The sequence below is a fragment of the Falco naumanni genome, chromosome 12 (genome assembly GCF_017639655.2).
Source record: "Falco naumanni isolate bFalNau1 chromosome 12, bFalNau1.pat, whole genome shotgun sequence".
Classification (NCBI taxonomy): domain Eukaryota; kingdom Metazoa; phylum Chordata; class Aves; order Falconiformes; family Falconidae; genus Falco; species Falco naumanni.
Window position 1 is genome coordinate 8,915,748 of NC_054065.1, and position 24,403 is coordinate 8,940,150.

General features: G+C 37.3%; 1 protein-coding gene across 6 annotated transcripts in view; it reads right to left on the reverse strand.

Moving 5' to 3' along the window:
* The window catches only part of KIF16B (kinesin family member 16B), a 141,643-nt gene that overhangs the window by 86,264 nt on the left and 30,976 nt on the right, over window positions 1–24,403 (reverse strand). For all 6 annotated transcript variants that reach the window (XM_040612062.1, XM_040612061.1, XM_040612063.1 and 3 more), the window contains exons 10-12: window positions 21,750–21,925; window positions 19,749–19,814; window positions 16,897–16,956 (exon numbers count right to left, since the gene is read on the reverse strand). In XM_040612062.1, the coding sequence (XP_040467996.1) occupies window positions 16,897–16,956; window positions 19,749–19,814; window positions 21,750–21,925 (302 nt within the window). The remainder of the gene's footprint in view (window positions 1–16,896; window positions 16,957–19,748; window positions 19,815–21,749; window positions 21,926–24,403) is intronic.

Here is a 24,403-nt window from a genome sequence, read left to right on the forward strand (position 1 = left end):
TAACATAAACTACCAGGAACACATTAAAAATATCTTTTAAAAGTGTCACCAACCATGACTATGTGACATTGAAGTCAGCTTGAATGTAACTTCTGCAATGTCCTTTCTTAATGAAAACCAGTTGACAGGTGGATTAAGACCAAAAAGGTCACTAGTAAACAAAAACTTAAGACCTCTGAACACTACTTGTTGAGTTCAGAACAAGCTTCAATATTGCTTTAGCAAAAGCAATCTATGGTATTAATATTTAAATAAGTTATTTTAAAAACAGAGAAAAGTTTTAGATTCCTTATCTAAAGCAGCTTATACTTGGACAAAACTACAGAGATTTAAACATAAAACCAAATATAACCAAATTCTCTCCCAGGCATATTTCAATTAAGTGCCTTAATGAGTGTCTTAAATTGAGCTAATCAATTTATGTCTTAAGAGACTGGCAACTTTAAAGGAAAATGGCCCAAAGAAAATTCCTCAGGAAGAAACCCTCTCAGATTTCCCTGGGGTTAAAGGGATACAGGAAGACACAGTTTCCCTGGGTTAAAGGAACCTTTAACCTTAAAATCCTCCTTTGCCTTTCTGCTGTGCTCCCTGTATATGACCCTAACTCTGACACCAGTCAAGGTCCATCAGACCACAGCCTCCTCCCCTCCACATCTCACATCTCTGAACTCTGTGTTGAATTTTGCAGCCACCTCTCCACTGACTGAAACAACAGCTGAAACAAGAGGAAGAAATAACAAGATATCACAATGTGATCATGCAACAAAGCATTGTGTTAAGAGAGGTAAATGGTGGGGTGGATTACTGTAATTCAGCTGGGCAATTAAAACATCTACATTTCTGCTGCTCAAAAGTGACACTTTTTATTTCCCACATTATCAGTTGGATTTCTCAATGGAAAAAGCTTTCTTTGCAAACATTTAGTAATTTGATGTATGTAACCAAAAAGACAAATGGATCTGTGCTTTCCTATAGGGGCCAATTAACTCAAATGAACACCAGAAAACCAAAACTATATGCTCCTCTTCTTTAACACAGATAATTCTTGGTTATGTGATAGTCTGTCCGCCCAAATATAGGATTTGTTGTTTTCCCCTAAACTCAGAGCGTCCCTGCAACATGTAATCGGTAAATAAATGAACACTGCGACGCAGTTGCCATATCAATATTCCAAAAGCTGGTTTTCTTGAAGTTCCCATTAAAAAGTTGTCACCACAGAAGCTGCAGAAGCACAAATGACAGGTGGATGCCAGAGGGGAAAAAAAAAAAAACCAAACACACACTCAGCTAAAGACATGTCATTCCTTCATGTAAACATAATCCATAATTCTGTATCCTGATTTAAAAGAAAAGAAGGTTCTTGGATAGCTTATCTTGTTCCTTAGAGCAAGTAAGCTTCCCATGACGACTAGGGTATGAGATTTTGAATTTTTTCCCTTGACCAGAAATAATTCTTCAAAACAAGTATCCCCACATTCAACGGGAAAAAAAAAAATACCACAACAACAGGAAACCAGTCATTGCTTTTCTGAAGATTCAAATATGGTATTTTCTTGAGTCACGTCAGCACCCTTCTTGGCCTACCATCACCTTGTCAAACCCTTGTGCTGACCATGCCGCTATCCAGTTGAAATTAGAAGTCTGCTACAGTAGCCTGAGCCCAGGAATGGAAATGAAGGAGCACGGTAAAAAGCTTCTAAGGGCAAGTAATAAAACTAATTTTGCTCCTTATGGCATCAGACAGCTTCTTCAGGTAATTAAGGTCTGAGCATCTTTGGACTGCTACAAAATATTGTAAGTTGGAACATTGTTCTTCATGTTTTGAAATGTAACCCATCTCCAAGTTTGTTTCCTTACACTGTGTGAACACAGCCACAAAATAAGAACACAAGGGGAAATGAAAAAAAGTTGGAAACAAAAATAAACTTCCAAACTTTGACAATCAAAGATTTGGAGAAGTGCCCATGCAGGAAGATACTTTTTAACAGAAATGTGAGGTACAGAAAATCCAAAAATTTAATGATACACATTCAAAACAAATCCTTCAGAGCCAGTTTGTCCAGATGCTGCATCAGAATTACAAAGAAATTAAATGTAAATATTTAACAAAAAGCTCTACAGAAGATGACATTTCGAAAAGTAAGTCCTTAACTGGTCTGTTGTGGATTAGTTGGTCTTAATTATGTCTTCTGGATTACCTAAGGGTAAAAAACTCCCGACACAGAAACAGTGATATTCATGGATGAACTATTACTTGGGTCAGAAACTGCCTGAAATCACAAATCTTTTGCTGAAAAAGTTCCTACAAAACTATGAGACTTCTTTCACACAGAAGTTGTGATGAGGAAAAGGAAAAAGATAACTACCCCACAGCATTCTGTCTAAACCCTGCATTTTTAAGGTATTCAAACAGCCAAATCCAAATGAAAACAAATGGGAATTAGGCACCTAAAATACCTTCAAGTGCCAGCTGGTGTTTCAGCACCCAATATAGGGATAACCTGAAATGCTAGGACATTACCCTCCAACTAATAAAACTGAACCTGCACTCTCTTTAACAAGACTCTATTGGACGAGTCAATCACTGCTGACAAGATTATTTTATTTCCTTCTGGCAAGACTGGAAACAGAAGGATATTAAGTTACATTAGATTGTCAGGGCTCAGTATTCTCTGTATTATCTGTCTCAATAACATCCTCATACTCAGAGGGGAAAATATATGTGTACCAGCGTACTGGGTCTGCATGGCCAGGTTTTGGTAGCGGGGGGCTGCAGGGGTGGCTTCTGTGCGAGGCTGCGAGCAGCTCCCCCCATGTCCAGTGGAGCCAACGCCAGCCAGCCCTGAGGGGGACCTGCCACTGGGCAAGGCTGAGCCCAGCAGCAAGGGTGGTAGCACCTCTCTGAGTATATTAAGAAGAGAAAAAAAAGAAAAAATAATCTGCGCCAGCAGAAGAGTGAGACTATGTGACAACAACTCTGCAGATGCCAAGGCCAGTGCAGAAGGGGGCAGGAGGAGCTCCCGGTGCCAGAGCAGAGGTTCCACAGCAGCCCATGGTGAAGCCCACGGCGGGACAGGCTGTGCCCCCAGCCCATGGAGCCCACGGGGGAGCAGATCCCCCCCCACAGCCTGGGAAGGACCCTGCACCGGAGCAGGTGGATGCCCAAAGGGGGTTGTGACCCACAGGGAGCCCGTGTTAAAGCAGGCCTGCTGGCAGGGCCTGTGGCCCCACGGAGAGAGGGGGCCGGGCTGGGGACCCCAGCTGGGGCCGGCTGTGCCTGAGGGGCTGTACCCCACGGGAGGGACCCACGCTGGGGCAGTTTATGAACAACTGCAGCCTGTGGAAGGAGTCCCGTTGGAGAAGTTCATGGACAACTGTCTCCTGTGGGAGGGACCCCGTGCTGGAGCCGGGGAAGAGTGTGAGGAGGAAGGAGCAGCAGAGACAACGCGTGATGAACTGGCCTCAACCCCCATTCCCAGTGCCCTGCGCTGCCTGGGGGGAGGACGTACAGAAATCAGGAATTAAGTTAAGCCCAGGAAGAAGTGAGGGGTGGGAGAAGGTGGTTTTTTGATTTGAATGGTAATAAATTGAACTGATTTCCCCAAGTCGAGTCTGTTTTGCCTGTAACCGTAATTGCCTAGTGATCTCTCTGTCCTGATCTCAACTCATGAGCTTTTCACTATTACTTTCTCTCCCCTGTCCAGTTGAGGAAGAGAGTGATAAGAGTGGCTCTGGTGAGCACCTGGCATGCAGCCAGGGTCAGACCACAGCAACCAGAAAAAAATATTCTGCATAATAAAGCACTCTCGCTATGGACCAACTGGAAAAACCTACAACCGTGTAGAACAATGATGTGGAAACAACACAGATATGTTCAAAGAACTTTTTATGTTTGCATCAACAGATTAAACTATCCAGACTATGTGCTGAAGGGATGGAACAGACCCACTCCTTACTTTTGAATGCTGCATTGCCTCCCAGAAAACAGACAGACATTTCCTCAACAGTTTTCCAGACAATTAGCATATACATACTCATCCTGCCAATATTAGGAAATACTGGAGATGTACACCAGGAAACATCAGAAATGCCATCCTTAGGAAAGTTATTGATACAATGGTTTAGAATGTAAAAAGATGGCTCTGCGCGTAGTATTACACAACAACTAAAAAGAAGAACAAGGAACTTCCACTGCAAAGCATGAGAAAACATTTGCTGAATGGATGAGAGGAACAAGAGGCAGGAGAGGACAAAAAAGGTTTCAAAAAATTGTGACATCTCATTTGGGCTTACTAGTAGTAATTTATTCCTTAGTTAGATAAAGGGAGAAGTAGAGCTGAGTATTCAGCTTGTTATGTTTTGGATGGGAACTGGTTACATGGACATCCTTCTTGCTCTGCAGGCTGGCTCCCTTACAAAATACATATCACAAAGATTAGCCAAGACAAAACACTGAGAAGCAGCTGAAAGAAATTCGATTGTGTCTAATTGTGATTGACAAGACAATTCCAGGGTTAAAAAAAAAAATCTGTTCCAAGAAAACAACTTTGAAACATTTGAGATTCCCATTAAAGTGACAGCCTACACATTAACTAGAAAAAGCTGTCTTCTTCCATATTATATTCAGGGAAGTTGGTCCTCTTCTTAGCAGGTGTACATTAAACTAGCTTTTTTTGTATTCTATAAAGCTGCATGTGCTTTATCAAATTTCTGTCTATGTTTTACTATGTTCAGCTTGACACAGGTATGGGGTTCAGGAATAACAAATTTTGAATCATCTACCGCAGAAGTAAGGGGGAAAGCAAGGGGAAAAGAGGAGGAAATAAATATGGAACAGACCATCAGTGAGGAGATGTATGCTTTATAATCTGTGGATATGCCAGAGGTATGTTTTGTACTATCCTAGGACTTCAATAAAATGCTTTTGAAAATTAAAAATATGCTCTTCCTTGATAAGCAATAAATTATTTATTTACATAATCATCAATTATGAAAAGGGATATTGATTCCCTCATGCATGTGTTAGGTAAGGCATAAATTCCTACTATGTCTTCTCCTTCTGGTCAATGGGACAAAGATATAATACCACCCTTCTGGCTGCTAGAGTCAGTTTCACTACAGTTAAAAACAAAAAGTTTAGTACAATTAAAACACTTTAGTCTTCCTACAGAAGGAATCTTCTACTATCCAAAGCCACAAAGAAAACCACAACTGAGAAGAAACTTACTAACCAGATTTTTCCCTGTCTCCTAGAGCATTAGACCACCTTCATCAATCAAGAAAGGCCATTAAAGAGTCTGCAACAACCAGGATTAGAAAACTGTAGGTTTGTTGTGAACAGCTTACTGTGAAAGTGCAGGTGCTCCAGCAGCAGCCCACACAAGCATCAACAGCTCTCCGAAATGAATGACAATTAAAAAGGCAGATACAGAATGCAAACTGCTTAAATAAACAACTGCTAAGACAGTAAAGCTAAAATGATGGAAAATTAATGATGCTATTTCTTTAAAGAAAAAAGGAATTACAGGACCAGTTCTTAAGTCTCATAAGGTCAGCTTACCTTTTCCATTTTTCATTGTTTCTCTTTCCCCCTCAGAACTGATTGCCATGTGCTCACTGCTAAGACGCAGCTGTCTATTAATACACAGAAATCCTATTACTGTAGTGGCACCCCAAAGCACCACTATACTTAACGTACTGCAAGGATTTCTGTCAGAACACTTGGCAGATGGAAATTATTTTTTCAAGAAATTTGGCCTTCATTCCTGGAATTACAAGGACAAACTTAGCAAGTTGAAATGCTTGCTCCTTGACACTGTAGATCTTGTACAGACAGAACTACTATCAACATCTGAAAAAAAAAAAAAAAAAATCCCCGAATAGAACTGCAGGATTCGGCTAATTGTAAGTAGAGGTGCCTGCCTGACTGCTCAAGCTTCCTGGACACTAGCCTGTAAAATCCTATTTTCCAATAGATTATATAACTTTAACCACTGAAGCTGCCATTTTCCATGCTGGAGCATCTGCTGCAGGCTGGCTTCTGCCCCTACTAGCTTGGGTTTAAAGGAGAACTATTCTTCTATTTCAAAAAACAAGGGGCACAGAGCATTTTGCTATGCCTCAAGTGGGCCAGGCTTCACCTCTCCACAGCTTCCAATCTGTGACCACACTATACATTAGTCTCAAAGGAAAAATAAGTCTATCTATTGCAATGCTGGCATTCAGGGCAGAGAACAAGACTTTTCTTGCCATCAATGATCCTTCCTAGCAGGAGGTACTATACCTTCCAGCTAAGGGACAGCAAATCTGCCTTTGGTATTCTTCATGCTGGTATCTAAAAGGAGGAAAGGGCCTGGCTGGAAGAGAAAGAAATAGGCTCTCTTAATTCATCCTCTTCTCCCATATGCATTACAATACAGTCTTTAATTACATGATCATATATTTTCTACAGGACCTGTGAATAATTCATTCCATAGACTGTACTCTGGGAATGAATCAAGAGAACGCAGTGAACTAGACTATTATCTACAGGACTCCTACCTCATTTGTTGCTAAAGCTGGATGATGAATGAGTCATGGAATTGTAGAGGAAAAAAACCTCTAGTCTCATAGCTAATAAATTTATTCATTTTAAAAGCTATTCCATTTTTGTGTGTGTTTCTTGGGGGATGGGAAAATTAAGAAGCGTTTCACTTATCTACAGTTCTGTTTTGTTTATTATTTACCTAGAAATTCATCTCTACATCTGTAGAGATTAATCTAAAGCAACAGATTACTTTAAATCTATTATCCCTTTCCTCAACATGTAACCCTTGGCTATTGAAAGAAATTGAAGAGGACTATGCATACCAGCAAGCAACAACTACTAAGGAACAAAACAACAGACTTCAGGACTAGCAACACAACAGCAAAGTCTTCTGCAGAGGAAGATGCATAGGCTTGGTTGCCAGCACGTTCTTGTCCCTCACAGCCCAGCTACTAAAGTACAGAGTGAATGAACCTGAAGAGACACATGGCACTCAGAAACTGGACCTGCCCTTTCCTTTGCTCAGGAATACAACCCGATTGCAACAGCAGCAGATTTGTGCTGTCATCTGTGGTTAAGACATCTCTTAGTGGACTGCATTAAAAAACATCATCTCTGTAGCTGGAAAGAACAAAGAACAAGCACATCACTCCAGCAGCACTTCTACCATAGTATGGCTGTATGAATCAAGGCTATGCTTAGTTGACAATTAAGACATTAAGTCAGGTGCACAACAGTACCATATTCTCAAAACTACCAGAATCACGCAGTAATAAACCCCTAAATATACTGCTAAAAACATCAGCTGAATAGAACGGGTTTATTATTCCATATCCAGTACATATTGCCACTAGAAACAGTTCCTTTGTGAGGGACTCAAGATAAATTTTGATCTAAAGTGTTGATGTTGGAATGCTTCTTTACTCTCCCATAACAAAGTCCAATGAGAATTTCACATTCTGTCTTTTCTCCTTCTTACTACTTCCTTGCTGATCCTTTAGAAGAAACAGCTTTCAGGATACATTTCTTCTTTTTTCTACAGGCTAAATCAGGAGCTTCTACTGCTTTCAATTTAGCTCCCCTTCCTGCCACAAGAAAATTAATAGAAAAGCAGACCAAACGCCCAGGAGGAATTGTTGAACAAGTGGCATCTGAGCTGTAGAAAGGATTTCAAAAGCAGCTCACTCTGTCTGACTCCCTCTCATTTGAAAACCACCTACAAGCCCTAGGGATGGATTAAAGCTAAGCATGGCCTGGATAATCTGCAAATGCAGGGCCCCAGTTGTAAGGAGGACAGCAGCAAAATAGTTGGGAGTATGGTTATTCCCAGAAACCGAAGGGCCTCTTTTGGAATGTGCAGTCTGGATCAACCGAACTATTCAACCCTGCCATAATCTGTGGTTGGTAAGCTCAGAAACTGCAGCCCCTGACCATGTTTCTCTGATGGTCCAGATGGTTTCAAGTGGAAACAGTTTAAAACTGAAATAAAAAACAATCAATAGTATTAGGCACCTCTTGATCACAACTTTCTAGCAGAAACTGCAAGTTAGAAGTGGTCAGTCCACTGCAGAGGCATCACAAGCAGCTGAAGAGGCCACAAGAGAGAAAGGAGATTTCTTAATAAGATGAACACAGGTGGCAGACAGGCTTGAAATCAGACAACTATTCATTTTGAAATCTACCTTTGACTGCTGCACTCTGGTTTCCCCAGGTGGGTGGGACCCTTTCAATCGTGTTTGTATTGGGAAAAGAGCTACAGTAGATCAGTAGCACGAGCTCCCAATTTAGTATTTTTTCTTCCTCTGACAACAGCAAGCCAATGCTAAGAGTGAACAAAGCAGTGAAAAAAGTCATTGGTGAGTGAAGAACAATGAGAGCTGCTCTCCTGAAGAAAAGGAGTTTGTATCTCAGACAACCATATAACCCCTTAAAAAAAATTCTGTTTGTTTGCTTTCGTAGAAAAGTCTCTCCACTGTATTTTCTTTCTTCTCAGTTTGCATTGACCTGGGCATACACACTAGACTGAAGCCAAGGGGCCGATATCAGGGAATCATCATCATTAAATGATGGCATCTGTAATAAAGTATGAAAAGCCAACATCTATTTAAGGTAAAACAAATCATGTGTGGATAAGTTTGTCCAAATTAAAATTACATTCATTTTACCTTAAAGACAAAAAAAAAAAAAAAAAAAAAAAAGATGGGGGTGGGGGGGTGGGGTGGGCGAGAGGAGATAAAGTGTTATGTTTTCATGTCCCTGGCCCTGAACCAATCCCCAAAGAACAAAAAGCCCACCTGTAGAGGCTTTGGAGGAAGGAATCTATGTGACATTTAGTAATGATAATTTATCCCAATTTTACATCTTCTGACCAGAAGAGATGATTTTATGGACTACAAGCACTGCCAGTAACTGCTACACTTGGGAAATAAATAAATAATGCACAGGGCCAGGTATAAGAAATCAAAACCTAATAAAACTAACAGCTAAACTAGATATTACTTGTCATTATTCAGGAGGTAAGAATTGTGAGTAAATACTGTACAAGGATTGAGAATAGTAGAAATACCCTTGTTGTCAGACAATTCCCTCAAAAAAAGATGGAAAAAACCCAATAAACTCATTAAATTTTAATGCACTGAAATTCAATTATAAATCTACAGAAGTGATTAATGAAGAGAAAAATGTTAAAAGAAACAGTTATAAATAGAAGCTGTGTATCATTGCCACTGGCTTTTCAACTGCAAGATTCATTAAAAGAGAAAGCAAATAGCAGAAGTGGCCTGGTGAAAGATCTGTATGTTCAAAAGCCTGTTTGCTTTCTCAACTAGGTTACCTGGTCAAATAAAATATACTACCTCTTCCAGAAGCTGTTCTTTTATATCCCCAAAACATCAGAGCTACAACAAAGTTAAGAAAACAAATACATTTTAAAGGCTTTAGCTAAAAGTAATTTGTCAAGCATTCTAGATATACAGTCATTTGAAAAAGAGAGTTGAAAAATGTACTGTCAAATATTTGCATTAATTTTGAATGTACATAATCACTTTTCAGTGCATTCCACCTGTGAACTGTTGTTCAGAAGTATTTCTGGCAAAATAGTTGCTTAGGTTCTTCGACACTTGCTCCTAAACCAATGTTTTGACATTCTAATAAACCTAACTTTAGTAGATTCAAACAGCAATGAAAGTCTAGATATTGCAAAACAGTTTGCCTTAAAATATCAGAATTAAATCTGAATTAAGCATGCAGAAGAACCTGATTTTTGTATCTGCAGTGACATCTAGTGCAAGAAACCAAAAACACATTTAAACAGGCTTCTAGAGAAAGAGAAGCTATTACTATTTACTGTGTGATTTCTGATGGAGATTAAAAAGAACAATTCATAATAGCCCTTTTAAAATGTTCTTAGTATCTTGTCTTCTGCACAACACTTAAAAGCCAGCTGAAGGGAATCCCGTTAAGCATAATATGTTAATAAGAGGCTATTTAACACAAAGGTGTGTTTTTCTTTTCCATACATATTCAGTTTCATAAATGCACATATATTTCATAATTATTGGAGGGCAAACAATTCTTGAGAAAGCAAAAATCCCTAGGAACAGAGTTGTTATTCTATTTATTCTATCAACTTTTCTAAAACAAAACAAATTCAGCAGTAACATCCGACTTAAATTCTTTCTGCCAGCTCAATAGATATGCAATCCTATTTTAATTTTGCAGTGATTTTTAAACCTTTCTTAAAAATTCAGGCAGAAGACATAGCTTGTAGAAAGAAAACAAAAACTGGAAGCAGCAATGAGTGTTGTCTAATACAGATGACAAATAGAAGAAGTTATAAAATAACAAATAAAATTTGTCAAATGAAAGTACAGATTTAAATCTCCTGTTAGAAGTATACAGCTATGCTTCAGAGCCAACAACAGACATTCTAACCAAAATGCAACACCAACATGTCTAACTAGCAACAATTTTACAAAAATGATTCACTTACTGAAATGTGAAAAAAAAACTTAGAAACAAGTGTTATTCCTGCCAAACACACAAATAAACACATATGCCAAAGCTGAAAATGAACAGTTTAAATACAGTATCATGCATCCATCGTTTTGTATATAAATGCACACCATTCCTTTAACTGCCCCCCCCTTTTTTTTTTCACTTGACCTGTAAATACAACCATTTTAGAACCTGCGTTTTAAAGGCATGTGTCCAGAAGTGTTAAAGTCACATGTACTTTTTAAGAGAAGGATTAAAGCCTGTATTGGTGTCTTTTGTAAAAACCTCACAACATGCAGATTTTAAATACCCGATTTACCCAACCATAAAACAATTAGATTGATATAAATAATTACAAATATCAAGATATATTTCTGTTCATCAGATAATTGTACGTAATTTATATATTTATAAATTATAAAAAATCTCCAGCCATTCTTTAGTGATCTAGGACAACTACATTGTACATTAAGTTCCTAACATTCCAATAATCTTACTATGGAATAGGCACAAAACCCTCAAGTTTTTGTGGGTTACTAAAGGCATTGAATGGGGAAGTGTCACAAGTACTGGTTTTTGGACAAGCAGCACATGCTACGGTTAATGGACTATCATCATTACTAGTGATGCAATAAGTACTTCTTAAAAGTTCTAAAGTTTGTTCCTCAGGAGCCCAAGGGCTTGCACAACTTCTCTACCCTACAGCCATCAAAAAGTGGATTTAGTAGACATAAGAATTTTATGTGAAAGTAGGTGTTGAGAGCACTTTTCACCTGGGAACTGAGGTTGTTAAAACAAAGACATGAAGGAATGAAGAAAACCAATGCTTATGGAAGGGCACGGTACTGGGGCAGAACACAAATGAGAAGAGGAAAAGGAGACAAGGCAGTCATGGTTAATAGGAAGTAACAAAAAGGTATAGAACTGCAAAATGGTGATGTATGCCCAGCCTTACAGGCAGAAAAACAGAGACAGTGGGGTTTAAATACCATTCAGCAACTGTGGTTTAAAAATTATCTGGAAATACAAATAAATGTAGACTAATGCAGCATTTATATAGAACACAAACTGCTCTTGACAGAGTTCACTATGGTATACAAGCCAGCATGGAAAGGAAATGATTAAAATCAAAATCCATTAGCTTCTGCCACCCTAATCAGCACCTCTAAAAGTAATTGTGGTGTTCTTTATGTCTCCTAGTGTCTTTGCTGTGTATAGCCGAGATTCCTAAAGAAAGAAAATTCCCCTGTTTAGATGAGTACTTCTACCAAAATAACTGTTTGTTATTAGTCTGCATTTATTCATAATGGATAGTTAAGAATATTTCATCCCCCCCCCCCCCAAAAAAAAAAAAGCATGATCTAAAAAAATAATGATAGATGTTAATGCTTGAACTCAGACATACAGTTTTCCTCCCCAGGTAGGAACAATCATTGTTAAGGCATAAAAATGTTCTACTAACCAGTACTCAACCAAAGAGCACAAAAAAGAAAAAGATCAAATAAACAGTGCTCAATAACATATTTACACAACATGTAGTAAAGTGCTGCAACAGAATTAGTATTATTGATGAAAGGGAGCCTGTGTCACTAAATCCAACAGGAGAAAGCCAGCTGAAGCAGCTACTAGTTAAACTATTGATCATGAGAATTAGACACACATACAAAAAAAAAAGACCTTGTCTTTTAATAGACTCTGTGAAGACAGATCTCTTTGCATCCTCTGACATCAGTTGAGCTCTGCCACACAAAGCTAATGACACAATTAGAATCAAACAACAGGATAACAAAAAAGGTAAATCTAAAACTACTTCAAACTACAAAAAAAAAAAAAAAAAGAGCATGCTAAAAGTCAAACCAATTACTACACAAACAGTAAAGGGGAGAAGAAATCTAAAAGAAAGTTTGGAAGAAAAACCAGCAGAGAATTATAAAAAGGAGTACACGTTTCACAAAGATTAATATAAAAGCTGCTAAAGGTTAGAGAAAGAAACTGGAACATGCACAAAAGATGACAAAAATAAGATGCCAGTAAAAGAAAAAAGATCTGTAGAAGAATGACAACACATGCGGTCAAATATAGCAGACACATCAAAAGAAGTTTTGTACCAATTAAAGCCTCAAAGAAAGAGAAAAATCGAAAGTTGGATAGGTTACCCTAACATCTTAGAAAGTATCCAAAGAAATTACAAACCGCAGGATTGATCTTTAACAGAACAATATAAAAAGGACTAAACCAAGGAAAAGAGCAAATAGTTTTTCTTCCCTCCTCCTCTTCTTTTGGGGGATGTGTACAGAAGAACATTAACAGAAGGGAAAAAAATCCATAGAAAGATTCAGTTAGTGAGATGAAAGCAAAAATGCTACAGTTAAGTGCTGAGATTGCAAGACACCTGAAGATAGAGAAGCATGTAAAGCAGTGCTGTTTTATAAAGTGCAATTCTTTTGACAGCTGGTGGCATTGGAGGAAATAACCCAAAGCCTATGGGCTTCAAATTAAACACTATTTCTTTGGTTGTCAATGCAGTATTTTACCTAATGCTGAAGCATCATTCCACATACTTATTAAGTTTATTAAGCATTAAAATCTACTCCATCTGATAAAAGAGAGGGACAGAGGACAGATTGTAATACCAGGTTAGTAAGGTTAGAGTGTCACATTGTACGATAGCAAGGCCAAGGATGTAAACAAACATCACCACTGGAAGCCATGCTTGTCACTTCAGGCAGATTAACACCACTGAGAAGCTGCCGTGCTACGCACTAAACAACACTTCATATAGAGTCAGCACCAATTTAAAACCCCGATGTAAGGCAGTGTCCTAATCCTTGCATAAGGAAAACAGGAGGATTTGAGCTTTATGTTGGTGTGAGCTGACAGTAATTCCAACTCCGGAGGAACCCAGACAGTCACTCTGCAAAAGGGCTCCTTCCAAATGCACGACAGACAGCACGCTATCAGTACTAGCATCACCAGTCCAGGATGCCCAATCTGACAATGGCACATATGAAGGATTATACAAGATGTTCACAGCTGATCATGGAATTCAGCCATACAGACTCTGCACCAAATCCAGAACTGATAACATTTATAGATAGAATAGTTCAACATAGTCTAACGATGCAGACGGATGGAAAACAGTAACTTTGGGTGAACTACATAGAGACAAGTGTCAAAGAGGATAAAAGCTACAAGCAGAAATAAGGAAGTACACTGGGATGTACATGTCAGCTGCACACATGGCACTGTGCCTACTGAAATAACTGAATTTTAAGCTGCCAAATACTTTCTATCAAAAACTTGCCTTCACACGGTATTCTCTCTTCCTCAGTATTTTCTAGCTGAACAGTATTTTCCATTCTCTATGGATTATTTTCAAGGTAGCATTTAGATGTTGCTGGTCTAATTCAAAACAAGGTTCAAAATAACTGGCAAGGGTGAACAAGTCTGAGGAACATCTTCCCTGCAAAACAGTAAGCATCACTTCTTTGTCAGGCCTGATGAAAGCACTGTATTCAGTAAAAGTTGGGTAACTTTTTCCAGCAGTATCTGTTGATCTAGTAGAAGACACCAGTATGCCCTATGAATCTGGCTTCCTGTATACTACAAGGCTTATGCAAAATCCTTTCAATTATTTTGGATTTAAACAGTAACAGATTTTCCCACCAGCCTGTGAGAACAATTCAAAACCACGTGAACTCTGATATTTAGAGCAGAGTATGAAAAGGCATAACTACATATAATAAAGTAGGAGATACCATTCTGCTGCTAGCAAGTGCACTTGCATCTGGCAGGTGTATATGAATAGGTAATAGGTAGCTGTTTACACGAATTCTCAAATCAAGTGCCTAAAAGATTTGGAACAAAAGGTGTTAGGGACTGAAAACCAAGAGGTTTTTAATTCTCCAAGCCTGCTGCAGAGCAGGAACTAAAAGGCAGCAGCTATCTCAGGACTGCAAGCCCAGGGGGAGGCAAGAGGAAGTAGGTTTTAGAACTTCACGTTGCACTTATGTTTAAGTACCTTAATGAACAATGTCCTGAAAGTTACTGAATTATGGCACGGAAGAAGCTGCAGTTGTGACTGCAGTGAGGTAGACATACAAGGACAGTCTCATTTCTCAAGGGGTGATGAGACACTGTAGTTTTACAAACAGATGTGTACGGTCTCTGTGTGCAAGAAGGAGGTACATCAGTAACAAAACAAAAAAGCCAGCAAACTTATAGGTATAAGTCCATTACAAGAAACTCCACTGCGCTCTATAGTTTAAAATCTGCTTTCCAGTGACTCAGGCTGGCAAACTTCCAAAAAAAAAAAAAAAAACAAAACAAAAAAAGCCCTTTTCTACTCATATGCTGGCAGTTATTTCAGGAATCGTTAAACAGGGAGTGAATAAAAATATGGATAGCTTCAGTAAAATAGTGTAAAATAAAACAACCAAGAAATCTTTAGCAGATTCTCAGGTTTTTGGGGCCAAGAAAGGTTTATAAACTGCCTTTAACCCAAAAGTGAAATATAAGCTATGTTCATGTACTCAAATATCAGCATATAAAAGTGCAAAATACAGAAGCTGTATGAATTAAACTAACACAAGCTCAGTACCAGAAAAGCAGAATTACAGTGTCTGAGTTTAAATCCTCTATATTCAACTATTTAACAAATGCAGGTTTCACTTGTTTATGTAATTTGTTCAGTTAACACCTCCTACAATTCTGTAATTTCTGTGCAAGAATCAGTGCATTTCCAACATAAAGCTTTATAAATTTCTCATATGCTACATCATGTTCACTTTCACAATTGACCAAAATTCACAAATTCTTCATGTAACAACGAACTCCCTAACCCAGATGTGAGTAAAGAGGAAATTAATGGAGTTCTATATACATATAGATGCTTCAAAATAACACAGAAGTAACATAAAACTGGACCAAAACATCTCTGAAGAATATGCAAATGGTAATTCCCAGTTCACTATCAAGACAGACATTAAACGGTCCATTCTGTCATGCCATCTGCTAAGCAGTTACCCACCCTGCTCTGTTGTCTATGCTATCTGTGCTTTATTTTTATTTTTAAGCATGGAGTCATTCAACTTATTTGCAAGTCAGACAAAAGACACAGTGGTGAACTTACAAAAAATCTGAAGGAATCGGAAAGTGATATACAGCAAAAATCAACTACAAAAATCAAGTTTCAGTGATAAGGAGAATTAAAAAATTACTTCTAAATGCTTTCTTGGATTGACTCCAAACAAGTTAATGCTCAGCATATACAGCAAGTCATGAAAGCTTAACCTTTGTTTTCAAAATTCTTATTTAACAAAAAATAATAGTTAAATTAGAATACTTAAAATATTTGAAAAAAAATGTTAGTTTACATCATGAAAAAAATTGTGGGAATTACTCTTGTGTGTGTGTTTGTGCACATGCACACATGTGCTTGTATGCGTGTATGGAATTGTGAAGTGTCCCATTAAAATATTACCTCAGGCTATCACCTTAATCGTGAGCCAAATACCAGTATAAAATCTTACCAGTACAACTGGACAGCAGGAAAGCAAAGATTCATGCAGAGAACACAAAAATCTCAGCAATGTAAAAATTTTACATCATGCAAAACAGAGAGTATGGAAATTGTCAAGTTGCCCTTTTAGATATGTACTAAATCTACAAAATGCAAGAGAGGACTGTGAGGATTTAACTGCTTCAGCAGTCCGGAGTCAGAGTGCAACACAGGCCAGCTTATATGAACCAGCTGCAAAAATCCCTGTGCTTGGGATTCCAGAGCATGCTTAGATCAGATGCATCTGTTTGGTTTGACGAAGACCTACTGGAGGAGGTTCAACTGCAGAAAACCCGTTGAAAGTTGCTTTTCAAGTTTACAAGCCATTTCTGGCTGAAACATAAATGTGCATGCACCAAGACACCCAGTATAACATAAAAGGTGATTATTCACAGGTCTTGCTGATACAACACAACTACCAAGGGGATGAGGGATCCACTTGTCCCTGCCTCAGGTCTTCTTTTCATTTGCAACTCAAAAGAAAATCCACCACATATATTCAGTAATTTAAAGACTTGTTGGAGATCAGCTGTTTTGCACTGAGGTCACTAAGGTGAAGGAAAGGGTTGTGTTAACTTTTGTTTATATTATTTTAAAATCTTATTCAAGAATACCACTGTGACTGAATATTTACTCTTAAAAAACCCTCAAAAACTAATTCTCCAGTATAAGCTAGAACAAGCCTGAGAAAGTTTTGTGTTATTAAAAGAAGACAAAGAAGGTGATGTAGAAGAGGAACTTTTTTTTTTTTTTTGAAGGAAAATTGCTAAGGCTAGTGTAAAAGACAAGCTGAAAAATTATTTATTTGCCTTACTTTCAGAATATCTTGAGTTTCATTCCACTTGTTTGTCCACTCCTTGGTCAGCTCTTGTACCTATAAAAGAAAACAAATATTGGGTGGTGGGGGGGAAAATCACATCTCTTCTAAAGTCCTTGATAATGCATTCTCAGAAAGGTACTAAACCTCTGTGCAATTCTTCGTGAAGTTTAATACTTAAATATTTAGAACAGGACTATTGCTCCTACATTAAGTGGCCATAGCTACAATATCTCTCTCCCAAAAAGGAAAATCACAGAATTCTTATTTATAGTACCAAATGAAGGACAGGGATAGCCACTTCAAATAATGGCAGGCATTTTCAAGGAAATGGAATAATTCCATAAACTGCTTCATCAGTACTATGAAGTCTACTGCCACACATTGATCCCTTAGCTGTAACAAGACGACAGCTCTTTTCCTAAGGCACAGGTAGGCATGTTCAGGCTATAATACCCTCCCAGAGGACAGTATGGAGAGAAAGCAGCAGACAGGCAGCCTTCAGGAGAGAACCAGAACAATGTTTGCTACAACTTAGAAATCACACACTTGGTAGAAACAAGCACAGAAGTCAGAAGCTGCTTGCAAAGGCATTACACACAAAATTTTACTATTTAAATTCACTTCATCTGCAGAAAAGCTGGGGGGAGGGGGGGGGCGAACCAGCTATGTGCTTTTATTACTTTAGATATAAAACCACTGTAAAAAAAAAAAAGAAAAGAAAGTCTTCAATGCAGTTCCTCCAAACATCTCCACATTTGCCACGTACAGCCTAGCTTCCCAGTTGTCTTTGCAAATCAGCTGCAAATTAATCAATGCGAACTAAAGAAAATTCTCCTATCTCCACCTGTATCTCAAGATTTCAATAACAGAAAGCAAGCACATTTTTCCATGCATCATTATCATTCCTGCTGCTGCTAGTCGGAATGTTAAAAGAAAAAAAATTGAAAAGATTAAAGAAAAACATGAAGGTCTATCGTAAGTCTGTTCATCATACCAGCACAATTTTTATTCCTCAGAAACAATTTAAAAATTGTTCTTATATAAGGACAAATCAACTCATTAAAGAAACCCACCATATATTAGTCAGATAATTTAAATATGGTGATAAAGTCTTTAGATCTGTATAAACAAATTAATTATTGCACTCATTCAATTATAAAAAAAGCTATTACCACTGCAGCATCTACTACAATTCTTCAGTAATTATGTCTATTGTAATTATCATGAATAGTAATCACATAACCTTTTAATGAGGCTGACAAAAGATAATAAAATATGCTCGATATACTCCCCACGCAGAGGGGCCAACACTTCTGAGCAGGACAAGCAGTGATTACTGTCAGAGCATGAATAACACTCTAATTAGCATAGAGTCAGCAGTTTATTTTACTCAGCTACTCTTAGATAAAAGCTTTTCATTTGTGCACAAAAATAAAAGCACACTACACAACTAACAATATTATAATTCCTCTCTGATTCAGCTAAAAACTTTTTAAAACCTAGTATGAATATGACAAAAAATAGTTTGCAACTGAAGGCTCATACTATGGTTAAGTAGGTCCTGCTACAATTATAGAATACAGCACAGTAAGGATTCCTCCATATACTACAGAGTTGGAAAATGCATTCCTAGCAGAAAGCTGGCTGATGGAGAAGCCTGGAGTCTACTTTGCAGCTCTAGTTCATACTAATACACATATTACTTTCATTTTTGTCAAGAAGTTTATTGTTAAGGTATCATTTCATTGAAAAGTATTTCAACATGTTTTAAAATTTGGTATTACCAACAGGAATCCTGAGAAGCACATGCTGTACCAACTACTTAGGCCAAAACAGGATTCTCAAAGCAATGTTCATTCTTTCACTTTCTGTAAAGATCTAAGCAGTACCAGTATAAACCTTATTATTTAAAACAGGTAAGAAGCCCTTATTTTTTCAAGGCATCATATCTACATTTGATTGGCATCTTATTGACAATATTCAGCACTAAATATTTGCTGCCACGTAGTGGAATGATTCCAAATACTTTTCTCTCTCCTCTTCCAAAGTCTGAGTAATAGCATTTTTTTAAAAACAGTTTGCAGTAGTTTTACAAACAGGCTATAGAAAAGAACTAAAACAGAATGATAGAATAAAGAATGAAAGATTGCAAATTAGAGAGAGTACCATTGTATCTATATGCTTTTGGAATCTGTGAGTATATCTTATAACTGTTTGGGAATTTTTCCCAGCCTCTACGCTGGGCTGGATTATTAAAACAGCTTGTTGTGAGGCACACTACAAAGTATTGAGACCCTCCCCCAAAAAGACAGCTAATTAGGTACTGAACATATTTGTACATATCAGATTTAAAGACTGAAGTTTTCTGAAAGCCTATCCCACAACACAAGTTATTAATTACTTGAAAAGAGTTGACCATTTTCCCCATAAATCTTTTACTGTAGAATGCTTTGCTACTGTGATTACTGGTTACTGATTACTCTGATTTAGTGACTTTTCCCTCTCCATTCCATTTACAAATATACATTTTTACTGAAGCAAGCTGGCCGGAGAACAAATATTTTCATTAAATAGAACTGTTATATAAATATCAGATACACTTTGTTCTTAGTTATAATGTTACCTTACATTAGTAGGATAACAAAACTACAAGTTCACACATTGGTTTTTTTTAAAAAAAGCACTAAGAGACAATGCTGTTTGGTGGGAGAAAATCTAGTTGTGTATCAAAAAAAAATCCTGAAAATTATCAACACTCTTGCATCCAGACGCCCTCCCCCTTTTCTTTGGGTTTTTTTTTTTTTGTTGTTGCTCTTTAAAAAATGTTTTATGAAATTATAACTCACCCTTGCTTCATTCTGCTGAAGCTTTTCTTCCATACTTAAAGCTGTTGGAGAATCCAAGAGGGCAATCTAAAATTGTAAAATGTAAGGATCATCAAGTTAAAAAAAAAAGGAAGAAAAAAGTTAAAATTTCTGGTGGAACCAAATGAAAGAAATGCAGTTCAACTTTTTTCATTATTTAGGATGAAGTGTTTTAAACTCCAATATACACAATTTTACCTTGAAATACTGTAAACAGACTAATCAAAATCTTGTCAAAAGGAGCTATTTCAAACACAAATCATTGGTTTCAGTACTATCTTCATTCACTATGTATATACATGGTCACACACATTCAGACACTGAAACTTGAGACATGTTTACAATGTGTAATTCCTGATACATCTATCTTATTTCCATGAAACATGCAAATTTATTATGCATCAATACTTAACCATTTCACTATTACACGTATGTATATTGTTTAACTTTAATAAATACGTATTAAGGTAACCGGCCTTAGAAAAGGAAAACTTAGAAAAGGAAAAAAAAACCACAACACACACACAAGCAATACTCATTGTTATGTGACCTTCTACACTGAATCCAGCACTATATTTTGATAACCAGTATCTTCAGTGATCTACAGAAACATTTGCAATACAGTATTCTAGGAATATAAAGGAAAACCACAAAAGAAATTATACAGAGATTTATATTCTACTGTGCATACATAACACCACCTGCTGTTTTACCAACCATCACAAATTCCATTAAGTTAAGTAAGCCCTCTATTGTCTCCCACACAGCCATCTATCACACCCTACGGCTGAAGCAGATTTATTTTGTGATAACCCCTGTTTTACAGCTTGGAACTAGGTTAAAGCATTAGATCTTCAAAGGGGTCCAAGTTTCACCTACTTTGCTAACTTTAAATCAAAACATATTTGAAAATAAATTAAATTTCTCCCTTCCAAAGAACACAGGAGAAACACAAGTATAATAGAGTAATGCAACCCCACAAAGAGTTTCTAATTGTTTGTGACAAAGCAGAGCTCTCCGCTTCAGTCATCTACAATACTTATTACTGCTTCCAGCTGTGGTCCCATTACCTTTTCCAGCAAATGTTTTACAGCACAAAATCTAGCTGAAGTGCTAGCCTTCTATTAAAACAAAGTCTATGCTGAACTGACATTTGACATTGCACAGCCCATCTAAAATAAAATTAGAGAGTTCTAGAAATAAATCTGAAGTATCATTTCAAATACTTTCAAATGGTAATTGTTCAAGTATGACATCTAGCAGTCCCGAGCGACATTATTTAGAAGAGACGACTGGCCTGAACCAATTGCATATTCCTTATTGTTAGCTTGTTTTCACCATCCTGGAAACAGATGAGAAATTAAGGCTAACTGAGCTGTGCAGTTTATAGTGGCTAATACTGACAGAAGGAAAAAGAACAAAGAGGATCATGCGAAAGGGAAGTATAGCATGATGCATTTTCTTATGCCACCACTGAAAATACTTCTACATATTTAGCACGTTACATGCTTTCTAATGTACTGTGCAGTCAAACACAAGTAAAATATATTGTTCAAACTAATCCATACTCCTACATCTTTTTATTTACACATTTATTTACACATCAATACTTCATACCTTCTACTTCTTTTAAGATACTAGAGAAAAGTAGCTCTTAAGTCCATCAGGCTAGATGCAGGAAATGTTACTGCTCAGTCTCCTTATGCTGTGGTGACAACCTATTCCATAGCACACTGCAATCAGGCTCTGATTATATTAAGAGAAAACTAAAAGCTTTGGGATGACAATTTTTCTGCCCTTATGTTAAGAGGTAATCTACTGGCCATATGGAAACTGATTCAATCAGGAAAATAATATTCATTCATAGCCTCATAGAGCTTGTTTACTCAAATCAATATAATGAAAGATAATTATCTCATTACATTCTAGAAATAGATGTTACAACTCAAGGAAAATTACACATAAATTTCAAGTAAAGCTAACCTGATTCCCTTGAGCAAGCAGGGCTTTTAATCGGGCTATTTCAGCTCTCAGCTCACGGATCAGTTTGACGTTAGGATCTTCATTAATGGTAGGCTTGTTGATGATGTTTTTGGCTCTATTTGCATAGCGAAGTGTACTTAAAGTTTCTCCATAATTGACATCAGCAGGTGAAATAGCTAAGGAGATGAAATCAGAAACAGTTTATCCAGCACCACATGTTTCATTTAATAAAGTTAGTTTGTATTTTTGAAGTCAGATAAACTCAATGTGGATGAAGAGACAGAAATACATGATTAACCAGTATGGCTACAGTTTGTTCCAATTCTTCACCTAGCTCCACTGCTTTCATGTCACTGTAATTTTGCTTAGTAAACACAGTATTAGAAGAGTGAATTAGAATAATCAGGTCTAACAATCAAGCACTGTAAAAAGATATTGCTGTCAATCCACTTACATTTCTCTGGTAAGCGTAAACATCCTATATGAATACTTCATAGGTTTTCTTGCAATTTTTTTACAACAGTAAGAAAAACAGTGAGCATTTTGTAAGTGTCAATGTAATCACTGAATAGAAAAATAATTTCAGGTAGAAACACAGTAGGTTCAGTCCACGTTCTGAAGGGAAATTAAACAGCATTCAAACAAAAAGCAGACATGAAAACAAAAATGAGAAGAGCTTCTGTAATTTACAAACCTAGCTGTTCTGCTGAGCTGCAGGTATCTGGCAGCCTACAGAACTGTTAACTGTCTGATACATCAAGAGAAACCAGCATTATTTTTATGGGCAACTTAACCAGGAAAACCAACAGAATTTAAATAAAAGTGCTAATGCTATTCTTCACTAAATTTTCCTAATACTATACAAGATGTTCCCAATTAAAAAGATAATTACTGCATCTAAACAGATGATAAAAACACAGATGAAAACACCATGTAGAAATGATGAGGGACCAGAAATGTTAATAATCAAATCAAACAAGAGACCCAGAGAACCAGACAATGAAAATACACGAAAAAATAATCAAGCAACCAAAATATTCTGGTCTTCCTCATTCTCTCAACAGTAATAAACATTCTTTTTGTGGTAGAGACTCCCTGAATTAGGGGAGATGCACTTGGCAACAGACTATACTTCCCCTAGCTCACACTACCACTTCCCTACTTTATCTACTGCCTCTTCTACACTACTCAATTATTCTCTTTCTGGAGGGCTGTTACAATATGTTATAGAAATATGACAAATCAGAATTGGAGGTATTTTTAAGAACCTTTCCTACAGTTTGAGATGATCTTCCTGCTTTTTTGGTGTTTAGTTACAGAAAAGGCAGGCCAAACATATCCAGACAGCTTGTCAGGCTCTGTTAGGCAATTCGGCCACATTACTAGTGGAGCTACTATTGCAGAAAAGATCAACCATCAGGGCTCTACCTAGCAGAAGCATCATTAATAGATGAGGAAGTAGTTGAAAAAGAGCTGAGCACTGTAATTATTAGTGTAGGCACTGAAAGTTCAGTGTGTCTAAAACTTCTCTTCCCAATCTTTCTGTCAAAAAAAAACCAAAAACAAACAAACAAACAAAAAAAACCCAAACCCTAAAAACACTAAACAAATGACTTAACCATGTAACTGAAAGAAAACATCAAGAAGAAAGATGCCAGTACAGTGTTACTTAAACTGCCAGAAAAACAAAGCAGTCTGGTCCAAGATCCTCTTTTGGTACTACTATGCATAAGGAAAAGTAGCATGGATTCCACAATCATCCCCAAAATCATGCATCAAAAGAACTGCTATGCAAAGAATTTGACTATTACACAGCAACTGAAGAACCAGAATATGATCCAATGCATTTTATTCCCTTGATTCTGCTCTTCCACCATTCCCACGAGAGGACTGCATCAGTTAGACTGCATTTCATTTGAGCAGGAAAGTGACAGAAATTTCAAAGCTGCTCTTTTCTTCACACCTTGTGTCTCCGAGATCCAAAATCCTCCCCTCCCCTTAATCATCTCCCCAGCTTCACTTGTGGATTTTTGAGGAATGGAATTCCCATTACAATTCATTGAAAAAACTGCAATACATATGTTGTAGGTAGGTTTTTAAACCAAATTATCATTACAGAGCTTCCTACAGGTAAAAATGAAACTGTAAGAAAAGTTTGCAGAATTACATCATAAATAAATTTAGACAAAAAGTTAAAAAACTGTGTGCATTCAAAAAGTAGGTTAAATAAAGATGACAGTCTTAATCACTTAATGTCAAAAGAGACCAGGTTGTTTCTGCTGCTAATACAACACACACCACCACAGTTTTGGAAAAGCAAACTGATTCATATATCAGTATTGACTAGACGCACAAAGCTGGTGGGTTTGTTTTGGGTTTGTTTTTTTTACTGGGGATGCAAGTCTGCAACCTAAGGAGAAGAGGTGTAAGGGAAGAAAAGTACAAGACTACATCTAGGTCCATGTTCGAGCATTTACCATGAGTAATGGAGCTCTCTGGAATGCAAACAGACCTCAAGAACAAACAGGAACTATTACTTGAAGTTTAACTGCTCTCATTACACTGTGCATATGTCAAAGAAACAGCCGCAAGGTATATGTCAGGGCAAATGTAAGCAATTGGGCTATACATTTGGATGATCCTTACACAAACAA